We start from the raw sequence: 11,398 nt of genomic DNA, 5'->3' as shown, positions 1-11,398 counted from the left end.
CAATTCGAGGGGATTCACTGTCTTATACCGTACGAGGAATAAATCCCTACGAAGGTATAAAGTATGTATCCCATGGGTTATTTGCTAAAACTCATACGAAGAATAAATTCTTACGAGAGTGAAGCATTCACCCCAACTAATTTGGATCGAAGCTCGTGTCTAGAGCTTATGTTATGCCAATGCGAGTGATGTGTGTGAGGAGGAACATACCTACCTTTGACTCAAAATGAAAAGAAAAAACTCGACAAAACTTGGACAGAGCTGAAAGCAAAAAGATAAAATGTAGTATGATAATTAAAAATGAAGCAATTAAAAATTTCAATAAACGGATCATAAGTTAACTATGTACTCAAACTTATAATTTCCACTAAGACGACAATGTGTAAACGACATACAACCTGACTCTCTAAAAAAAGTCCCCAGCAGAGTCGCCAAGCTGTCATAACCATTTTTGAGTAAAACAATTAAATATTATTTTAAAAACGATTATGACTTTAATAAAAAAAAATGGGTGATTTTAGATTGATTTAAATTAAATTGAAAATAGAGTCGCCATCGACCTTTGGGTTAGGTAGGTCAAATACCCAAAAACGTCTTTTAAAAAACAATTTTAAGGAAAATCATTTTTAAAGACAAAAATGGTATGCATTTACCAAAGATTCGATTTAAACGGGTTCGGGAGTCGGTTACGCGTAGGGAAGGATTAGCACCCCACAACGCCCAAAAACTGGTACTGTGTCGCTTTCATGTTGTCGTAATGGCGAAAATGATAGATCGAATATAAAGTTAAAATGTGATCCGTTTATTGAAATTTAATTAATTTGCTCCGAATTAATGAATGTTAGGGAAAATTCTTTAATTCAAAAAGAAATCTAGAAATTAGTAATTCTCCGTCGGAAAAATTAATTTCAACTATTTCTTATTAGTAAAAGAATATTCCATCATAAATAAATATACGAATCGCATATAAAGGAAAATTGACGATTTGCATTAGCATATAATGAATAAAAATAACACACATTGCGTCATTAAAATAAATTAATTAGTAACATAAACTCGATTTATTTCAAGTTACTATGTCGTTAAAATGTCGTACATGATCGAACCACTTCGACCAAGTGGTACTTTCCACGCTCATTTTACGAATACGTGTTTGAAACACATTCGGATGCATAAACCTTTTAATCAAGTACGAGAGACACATAATATTGATATGAAGGCTAATTTAAAAATTAAATTAATATGAATGAAATAAAATAATATAATGAAATAAGCAATATATAGTCATACAAGGATTAAAAAAAAAATAATTAAACACACATAAATATATATATACATAAATATATATATATATATATATATATATATATATAATAAAACATCTAATAACATAAATATAAACATATTAATTAAACGGTTTGAACTAGGATAATTAAATGACTTTAAAAAACAAAAGGACTAAATTATAAAAGGACAAAATGATAAAGCATAAATATGTAATAAACACCATAATTTCACTTACAAAACCAAAACAGTGACCAAAATGGGCTAAAAGTGAAATCTAAGATCTATGATACAAACTCAAAATTTATCTTTCAAAATAATACTAAAGACTGGAACAAAAGACAAATAAATTCAGGAACCAAATCATAAATACAGATAAATTCACTACTAGACAAATAAGGATCTAAATGAAATAAATCATGAATTAATAGCCTAAAATAGACATTAAACCAAATTTATATTAAATAACATATAATGATTAAAATACAAACAATCAATACTTGAAACTAGAAATTAAAGGATTCAAACTTCTATTCAGTGACTAATATGAAAACTTAAAAAAAATATGTGCTCAAAGTAAAATATCAACATACACATATTTAATATAAAAGCTAGGACTAAACTACAATGAAAATAAATATGAGGCCCGAAATCAAAGATTTCAAAATTTCATTAATGACCAGTTACAGAACAATACAAACGCGGGGGACTTAAACTAAGATTTACCCTTTTTTGCGAAAACACGCAGTCCCAGCCCCTTTAGAATGACGTCGTTCAGCGTCTGAGATATAAGCCCCTTTGAGGGTTTCCATTAAATCATTTTTTCCTCTCCCTCTGTTGCCTCTCTCGTTCTAAAGGGAAAGAACCATAGAACCCCCTCAAGGCTCACCTCCGTTCGACTCAAATGGCCCCGAAATTTTCCGTTTCAACGCGATTTAAGCCCAGTTTAGAACCCCATATATCCTTCCTCACATTCCCCTCGGGTTTGGATGACAGTGGTTACTAAGGGGGAGGTAAGTATTTTCTTTTGATTTTTTCTCTCTGGTTTTGGTTCGAATGCTTTCTCCTTTTTATGGTTTTTTTTTTCGTTCACTCTCTCTGATTTTCCTCTCATTTTTCTTTTGTTTTGGTTCCCACCGAATGCCCTTGATATCTCCTCATTCCCTTTCTTTTATTGCATGCTTGATGGATTTGATAAATCCCTCGGGATTTTAGACTTGATTTGCTCTTATTTTATTGGGATTTTTCTGATTGATATCTGTTTATGTCACTGTTTGATGGATGGGTAGGTATGGGACTTGCACGGTATGGGCAAGGTGTTGGGTTTGGAAATGACACTTAGTGGGGAACAACAGGGCATGGGTTGTGCATGGGGGACATCAATGTATGGAAGCTATGTAGGGACCAAAAATTGGTTACTACAAGAATGACTATCGCAATGCGTAATGACTATCGCAACGAGAGAATCGCAACGCGAAATGAAAATCGCAACGAGATAATCGCAACGTGAAACCAAAATCGCATTGCGATTCTCTCGTTACGATTTTCATTTCTCTCGTTGCGATAGTCATTTTCGTGTTGCGATTTTCATTTTCATGTTGCGATTTTAAGTTTAGAAACTATTATTCTTCTGCAAATTGAAACTTTAATGGATTGCATTACTTCAACCAAAAGACAAAACAAAGACAAATACTAACTTCACAGGGTTAAAGACTAAACAGTTTAGCAGTATTGGCAGCAATCGAATGAATTTAATAAGAAATCTAAGTGAAATGGTTAATCTATTATTGAAATTACCAGTAAACTTATCATCAATTTCAAAATGAAAAACCTAAAATAATGCAAAAAATTTCAAAATAAAAATAATTAAAAAAACTAACCCTCGGAGGTTGATTTTCCATTTCTGAATGATTGTGAGGGATTTCTGACCGTGAATGGTTGTGAGGGATTTCGCCGGAGATGGGGACGGAAATCTTCGGAGATGGGGACGGATTTCGTCGTAGAGAGTGAGAGATGGAGATGAGACTGAGTTGTGATTTTAGGTTTTAGGTTATGAGTTGCGATTACGAGATAACTGTGGACGGTTCAGTGTTCCGATAATTAATATTCGTGTTTGGAATTTGAAAATAAAATACGTGTAGCGATTTTATTGGCGCTTTAAAAATCGAGTTGTGATTTACGAAAACGCGTTGCGATTTTACGTATTGTCGTTGCGATTTACGGATACGTATTGCGATTTACGTATTCTCGTTGCGATTTACAGATACGCGTTGCGATTTACATATTCTCGTTGCGATTTACGGATACGCGTTGCGATTTTACGTATTGTCGTTGCGATTTACGGATAAGCGTTGCAATTTTACGGATACTCATTGCGATAGTCAGAATCGCATTGCGATTTATATGTTCGCGTTGCGATTATGGAAAATCGCAATGCGAATTTGTACTATCGCATTGCGATTCTTCATAATCGCGTTGCGATTATGGGAACTGATTTGCGATTCTAGAGATCGCGTTGCGATTTTTATTTCGCATTGCGATTTTGTTGGTTATTTTGATAAATACAAAAAAAGTTGGTTAAAATCGTATATTATAAGGCATTTTTGGTGAGGCGATTTTCTCATAAAGAAATCGTGTAAATTGTTTTTGGACATATAAAGACACATGAATAGAAGTGACTATGTTTGGTTTGGTCCAAAGAAGTCCATTTGAGCAGATGAACTCAAAGCCCAATCTTCAAAATCATGGCACACGAATATAAATATCCTTTTACAACACCAAAATTTTCCTCCTTTACTTACATATAAAGTTGTCTGTATAAACCCTCTCTTTCTAAAGGAACCCTTGAAAAGAGCAGCACTAGAGGCGGCGGCGGTACTACTCCACGAGAGCGTCAGCCAAATAAGCCCCCACCACTCAAAGATGAAGGGTTTTTTGTTCTCATCTTATTTTTTTATAAGAAAAAAAAGGATACTTATATTGTTTTTATGTTGTTTTGCTGATTTTTTCTTTGTTTCAGTTCAACATTGCTAATCCAACCACTGGTTGCCAGAAGAAGCTGGAAATCGACGATGACCAGAAACTGTAATTTTCCTTTTCTTTCTGTGGGTTTTAAGATTATCTGTGGCTTTCAGTTTGAATAGTAATGTTAAATCCCATGCTCGTATTTCACCACTGAGAACCTAAATGAATTTTTTTTGTTTCTTTTTCCTATCTACGTTTGGAGACGCTATTTGTTAAGCTCTGTTATGCATGGTGAGATAGAATTTGTAGAGTATTTAGAGAATGCGATGAAAATTTTTTAAAAACGGAATAACATTGTTTTTGTATGCATGGTGAGATCGAATTTGTAGAGTATTTAGAGAATGTACTGAAAAAATGTTAAAAACGGAATAACATTGTTTTTGCTAATAAAATCTGGATGTTTGTGATGTGAGACCTAAATTTTATGCGGCAGTGGCAATGGTGGTCAAAATGTTGGTGGGTTTTCCTTTTACGTGAAAGTTCTGTCGCCAGCTTCTTATGTTATTGAAACTTCGTTATTGGTATTTGTCATTATATTCTGAAAGAACCTTTGGCTAGCAAGTTAAAGAAAACCGCTATTCTATTTCATAAGATGTACATCTGTTAAAGTATGTGCTGATAATTTTGGTGAATATTGTTTTCTTTTGGAACTATCTTTTGTATTTGGCTGTACGTGTTATTGGCTTGGCTTGACTGTCTTCGTATTCTCAAGTATTTTTTGGCAATGCATATTATAATTGTCGCTTGAGAAAATTTCTGATTTTGAACCTCAGCCGAGCTTTTTTTGACAAGAGGATCTCACAAGAAGTTAGTGGTGATGCCCTTGGTGAGGTATGTGTTTGATTTACTTTTATCATCTCTTTCTGTGTCTCGAATTTCCATCTTAACTCGGATTTGCAGTTACATTATTATCCTTTAACAGGAGTTTAAGGGCTATTTATTCAAGATCATGGGAGGCTGTGACAAGCAAGGAGTTCTCACACCTGGGCGTTGTCTTTTGCTTCACAGAGGTCTTTGGACTCTCCAGATTTGTCCCCCCCCCCCCCCAAATGTTCAGTTATAGATTTTTTTATTTATTGACCGACTATTTTCTTCTTAACAGGTACTCCCTGCTTTCGTGGTTATGGGAGGAGAAATGGTGAGCGTAGGAGGAAGTCAGTTCGTGGGTGCATTGTTAGTCAGTTCTGAACTTGGTTATTGTGAAGAAGGGTGAAAATGATCTTCCTGGGTTGACCGACACTGAGAAGCCAAGAATGAGGGGGCCAAAGAGAGCATAAAAAATCGGGAAGTTGTTCAACCTCTCTAAGGAGGATGATGTTAGGAAGTATGTTAACACTTATCACCGGACCTTTACAACCAAATCTGGTTAGTGGCAAAATATTTTATTTTGTTTCGAGTTGCTGAGAGAGGAAAACTTTAATTAGTGTTTTAACTTTCTTGAACAGTTTGCCCTGACACATTACTGATGGAAACATCAAAATCAATTTTTGGAACGCAAGTAAGAAAGTTAGCAAGGCTCCTAAAATTCAAAGGCTGGTGACTCCTTTGACTTTGCAGAGGAAGCGTGCTAGAATTGCAGAGAAGAAGAAGAGAGTTGCAAAGGCCAAGGCCGATGCAGCCGAGTACCAGAAGCTCCTTGCCCAGAGGTTGAAGGAGCAGCGTGAACGCAGGAGCGAGAGCTTGGCCAAGAAGAGATCCAGACTCTCTGCTGCCTCTAAGCCATCCATTGCAGCTTAGATTGTGCCACAAGGTTTAGAATTTTGGTCAGCTGGTAATTTTGATTGTTCAATTTTCAAGTCAACACATTTGTTTTTTGGGCATCACATGAATGCTTTGCGTTAAGTATTTGCGGCATTATGTTGAGAGTGTTTACCTGTTGTGGTAACTTATGAATGGTTAATGCACTGTTCAAACCATCTAGTGTTGATGTTGAAGCATTGCTACGAATATCTGGATTGAAGAGGTTAGTTTTGGGGGTCTATTTTAATAATTTGTATCTGGTTTAACATTTTGTACTCATGACTTAAAAATAAAGGATAATTTTGATCCATAGTAAAATTTATTCTAGTGATAAATGATTAAGTTATTGGTTAAATTGTGTAAAAACACTGAATTTTATTGATGTAGTTTCCTATTATAATATAATATTTTAAAATATCTTAATTCCATTACTTTAAAATAGCTTACCTCAAGATTCCATTAATACAGCCACGGGTCGACTATTGGCCACCCTGCAATTTGTTCTTATCTCACCTGGCTGCTCAATCTGCAAATCACCCATCTTTAACATCCCCTCAACGAAAGCCCTGAAAAATTCATCTTTATCTTCACTAAACTGCCTCACATATGGTCTCGTCCGAGAAGATGTGAAAAGGGTTTGATCCGAATTCAGAAACCCTTTTCCAACAACCAAGTCTCTAAAATACTGATTATCAAACACGATCGGGGTTGCATCGAGGGGTCCGGTTACATTCTCGTATCCGCCAACTGGACAAAGCTTGTCTAGCTTTTCTCTGAACGTTGGTTCGATGGCAGGGTCCGGTTTGCCAGACCCTGATTGGTTGTAGAGCCTGAACATGATTGAAAAGCACCTGGCTTCACCAATGGAGTGTGACCCAGAGAGGGCAACAAGATCCTTGACTGATAGATTGAATTGGTTGAAGAGATTGATCAAAGAAGTTGCATTTGCTCTTGGACTTGGCATTATATTGTCTGAATCTTCTTGACTGGCTGTTAAGCTATCTTTCCTTCCCAGTCTCACTTTCCAATCGGGTCCTCCAGTCTGATAATTGTAAAGCAACTAATAAGAATTCATAAGCGAAAAAATAACCAAAGTGAAATTAACATATACAAAGCTAAAATGTGCAAATATGGTTAAGAGTACCAGAGCAACGGCATCTCTGGCGGCTAAGACTAGAATATCCGCACAAGAAACGATTCCAGGGCAAGCAGCTTCCAAAGCTTCCTTGACTTCATCAACAACTTCGAAAGATCTCAGCGAGTTTATATTTGAAAGAGCTAGCTTTTCCCCAAGCATGTCTGGTGTATCATCTAGCAGCACAGAACCATCACAACCCTGAAAATAGAAGAACAAAAATCTTGAACAAAGTAAAAATGAAAATGGGGTATGTATTTTGTTTTGTTTTAGAGAATACATTAACGAAGCAATCGTGGAATTGAAGGCGCATGACAGAGGCAACATTTCTCGGTTCCCTACTCAAGGCTTTTTTCATCACATCTCTGACTATGAGTTCCGCCGGTGGACATGTTTCGGAGTAGAACCCTGGCCGGAGAGGCTCTACGGCAGCGGCCATGGTCGTCAGTTGGAGAAACAACAACAAAGGAAAGAGAGAATCCATCTTTTGGGGATGAAAATAGACCAATTTGTTCTTTCTTAAATGGTGGATCAGGGGAAGGGTATTCCAAGTTTTAAACTCGTTGGATGTATTCTCGGACCCTATGGGTCGGCTAGGACAGTGTCATACTAGGATTGGTTAATTTATAATATTGTTCTATGACTCACAATGACTACTTAATTAATTATTTAGAATATATTTAATATAACGCTTAAACAAGGTGCAGTGACGGTTTATTTTTCCTTAATTATACTGTCAAAAGTTTGATTCCCATCAATATAATGAAGCACTTGGAATTTAAAAGGATATATAATTAATTTTGGAAATGTTTTAAAAGATTATTATTTTTTGGGTGGGTTTCTTTATTAAATTATATTCAATATAATTTAATTATGAATTCATTAACAAAAATGTTTTTGTAACATAAATATATAATTTAATTAAAATATTACTATGAATATATCATTTTATCATTAAATATTAAATAAAAAATTACATAAATCGGTATAACATAGTCTTTAAATACAATGTATTATCTATTCAAATACTCCCAACCCTTCTACAATGAAACCTCATATCCCTTCATACGCAGTGTTCAAACCCGGGACCTCAATAAAATTATTTTTTTGGACTAATCTAGGGTGTTTACAAGTGACAATATCTATTCTAAAAACTCTCAACCATTTGACAATGAACTCTTAAATACCTTACAGTCTTTGGTGCTCGAACCTATAATCTCTAAGAATGACAACTATTACTTTAACCACTGAAGTAACTTGATTCGTACTATTATTTTGGTTTTTTTCTTCTCTTAAATCATTTGTTTTATTCTTAAAATATTATAGTATTATTATTTAAAATAATAACAATTTAGTGGTAAGTTTTTATTTCATTAAAGAATGTAGTTATCCAATTATTGTTTTGAATCGGTAAATTCACTTAATTTAACCATGAAAAAAATTAAATATAAAAGATTAAATTTTATTAAACCGTTTTAAATTATAATAAAAGTAATTAAAATATATTTATAAAAAAAATATTATATCATAATACATCGTTTCATTTTGAACTTTAGAAGAATCACCATAAATGCCAACAAGAGGGGGGGCTGCTGCGAGAAAAGGAGGCAAGGCAAAGGCAATTTGCTAAAACAGCCCACAAAATTGTTGTGGTTGTGGGGGATGGGGTGTTCCACGATGAGTGGGCCAGCAATTACATCCACCTTGCCATTTTGTCAAACAAAATACCCACTTGTTTAAAAATTTAATTTTTTCCTTTAAAAAAGGAAATTAAATCTATTTTAATATTTTAAAAAAATGCTTAATAAATCAATGTGCTATATCGAAAATGGTTTTAGAATCGAACATTTATAGAATCACATATTAAATATTTCGTGCGGTCATCTCTATAATTTCAATGTTTAATATAATTATAATTTTGTGTATGTTTTGTGTTTTTAACGAGAATTGTAATCAATACACAAATTCCACATTAAAAATTTTAGAATATTATATATGATACGAGGATAAGAGAGATAAAGTTAATCATTATGAATAAGAAATTAAAGTTGACTTTGAAGATCGTAAAATTAGTTGACTTATGATGGAATTTTAGATGTGATCTAAATATTTATGAGTTAATATGTATTCTTACAAAATGACCGGCGGTCAGCTAATTTTCCAACACATCTTGAAGATAGCATCGTCAAACAATTTCAAACATTTTTTTTATTAATTAAAGTTTTTAGTATTTTTATTAATTATTTATAATTAATTTCAATAGAGAATGTCATCATATTACTTAATTACAATTTATTTTATTATGTTCTTTTGTTTTGTTATTCTTTAATTCTATTTTATTTTCTCTCTTTTTCTAATTTTAATTTTTTTAAACATTCTCACCTTGGAAAGTTTCTTATTTAAATTTACACGGTAATAAAAAAATAGACTATACATAGAGACATGGGTGACAACTGACAAAGGAGAATGGGATAACAGTGAAAAGGAAATAAGAGGATGGGAAAAGAAAATGATCAACTTTCTCGAGAGGTGGAAGAATCTCAAAAGGAGGCCGGCTAGTGGAGTCATCAGCCACTGTTTAAGTTGAAACTTAAAGGCAAGTGTGCCCATCTTTTCCGGTTTGGAGAAATGTTGCTTTAATACATAGATTTTTTTTTTAAATAATTACAACTGGAAATATAATAACAAAAATGAAGTCATTGCTTGAGTGTAGATGGAATGTCTACTTTAGATGAGGCATTTGAATGGGTTTTTTTTTTTATATATCTTATACTGAAAACCTATTTTTTTAATTTTTTTTAAATTTATTATTTAATATAAAATCATGTAATCGTCCCTTCATGCATGCATCGGGCAGCAAGGATACCGTCCAGAATGTATTATGCAAAAATCTTTGCAGTTGATTTTTATCTGCAGACTGCAATAAAAGGAAGTTTAGGCTTATGAGACTCACTAGAAAACAACGTCTTATTTTAACCTTATATTAAAATATCGCACGTGAGTATTTCCCAAATATACCTGTGAATGCAATTTCTTCTCGAATAAAGAGAGAAAGTTCGAAATATCGTATGATGGTCAATGAGTTGCTGGAGTCCACGTGCATCCTTAGAAGAGAAAAAAAAGTCATCATTCAAACATTGATTATAGATCTTGAAACATGGGAAATGAAAACAAGGCGGACTCCATGCAAATCTCCTTCTCACATTGATAATAAATCTTCTCAGTGTCGAATTAAATAATATTTAAAAACTTTTAAGTTAAATTAAATATATTTATTTAAATTTAATTATAATTATTTATATTGTCATTATATATATTTATTATAATTTAAATGATTCTTTCTAACCATATACAATATATATATTCATATTTTTTTAAATATGTAAATAAGATTTATAATGTTATTTAATAAATTAAATATTGTTTAAAATTATATAACATATTCATGATATTAATCTTTTAAATAAAATATTTTACATACAAAATATTGATGAAAATATAAAAGAATCGAAGAATTGATGCGAATAATTTTTTTGAATAGAGTCACAAATAGAGGACTAATTTAAATAAAATATAAAGTTGAAAAGAAATTTGTTGTCATAAAGATGAATTGAAGTTACATAGTACTTTAAAATGATTGAGCACGTTGTTAAAAATAAATTTAAAATAAAAGTAAAAAACAAACAAAATAAATTAATCGTAACATAAAATGATTAAATTATTTAGCTAAAACTAAAGAATAAAAAATGTAGTTTTAATATTTTATTTTTTGACTTAATATCAATAAAATTTATAAATTTAATTTATTTATATAATACGATTATGTCATCTATACAATTAGAGATGAATAATTTATGAAATTACATTAACAATATATTAAAACTAGAGCTTCACTTTTTAAAAAATTTAAGCATTCATTAATCGATCTCAATAATTAAAAGAGTGTTGTTTTTTTAAAAATTTTGGATTCAAATAAAAATAACTATACTTATAGAGTATGTGTGCATTATCGATGACTACAAAAAGAAAAGGATAATTAATTAATTAAATTTGTAGTTAACTATTTATTATTGTTATTTAAGGTTTTCACTAAGCCGTCCTCGTCATAGTTGGTGGATTCTCGTGCTCCCTATATAGATGGGATTAAACTCGAAGCTTCCCTTTCAATTTGTTATCTCACTTTAAAATTTTCATTCCAATAATAATAATAATAAT

At 32.4% G+C, this 11,398-nt stretch overlaps 1 protein-coding gene and 1 pseudogene across 1 annotated transcript; one reads left to right on the top strand and one right to left on the bottom strand.

The window, feature by feature from the left end:
• The first annotated feature begins 4,191 nt into the window (after positions 1-4,191).
• Positions 4,192-6,077, top strand: LOC120125540 (annotated as a pseudogene).
• Positions 6,078-6,471: 394 nt separating this feature from the next.
• Positions 6,472-7,757, bottom strand: LOC120125552 (peroxidase 17-like). The gene is made up of 3 exons (XM_039143955.1): positions 7,464-7,757; positions 7,193-7,384; positions 6,472-7,090 (listed from the first exon to the last, which is right to left on the bottom strand). The coding sequence occupies exons 1-3, from the start codon at positions 7,665-7,667 to the stop codon at positions 6,497-6,499; spliced, it is 990 nt and encodes a 329-aa protein (XP_038999886.1). The 5' UTR covers positions 7,668-7,757; the 3' UTR covers positions 6,472-6,496.
• Positions 7,758-11,398: the final 3,641 nt, after the last annotated feature.

The sequence above is a fragment of the Hibiscus syriacus genome, unplaced genomic scaffold (assembly GCF_006381635.1).
Source record: "Hibiscus syriacus cultivar Baekdansim isolate YM2019G1 unplaced genomic scaffold, ASM638163v2 tig00110432_pilon, whole genome shotgun sequence".
Taxonomy (NCBI): domain Eukaryota; kingdom Viridiplantae; phylum Streptophyta; class Magnoliopsida; order Malvales; family Malvaceae; genus Hibiscus; species Hibiscus syriacus.
The sequence above is the reverse complement of the archived record's forward strand: the minus strand, read 5'-3'. Positions and strand labels throughout refer to the sequence as shown.

Bases quoted from the DNA above. Each gene is read 5' to 3' on its own strand.
- LOC120125552 (XM_039143955.1), bottom strand. From the start codon at position 7,667: ATGGATTCTCTCTTTCCTTTGTTGTTGTTTCTCCAACTGACGACCATG. The intron at 7,385-7,463 runs GTATTCTCTAAA...TTCTATTTTCAG, and splicing joins TCCACGATTGCTTCGTTAAT to GGTTGTGATGGTTCTGTGCT. The intron at 7,091-7,192 runs GTACTCTTAACC...TACAATTATCAG, and splicing joins CCAGAGATGCCGTTGCTCTG to ACTGGAGGACCCGATTGGAA.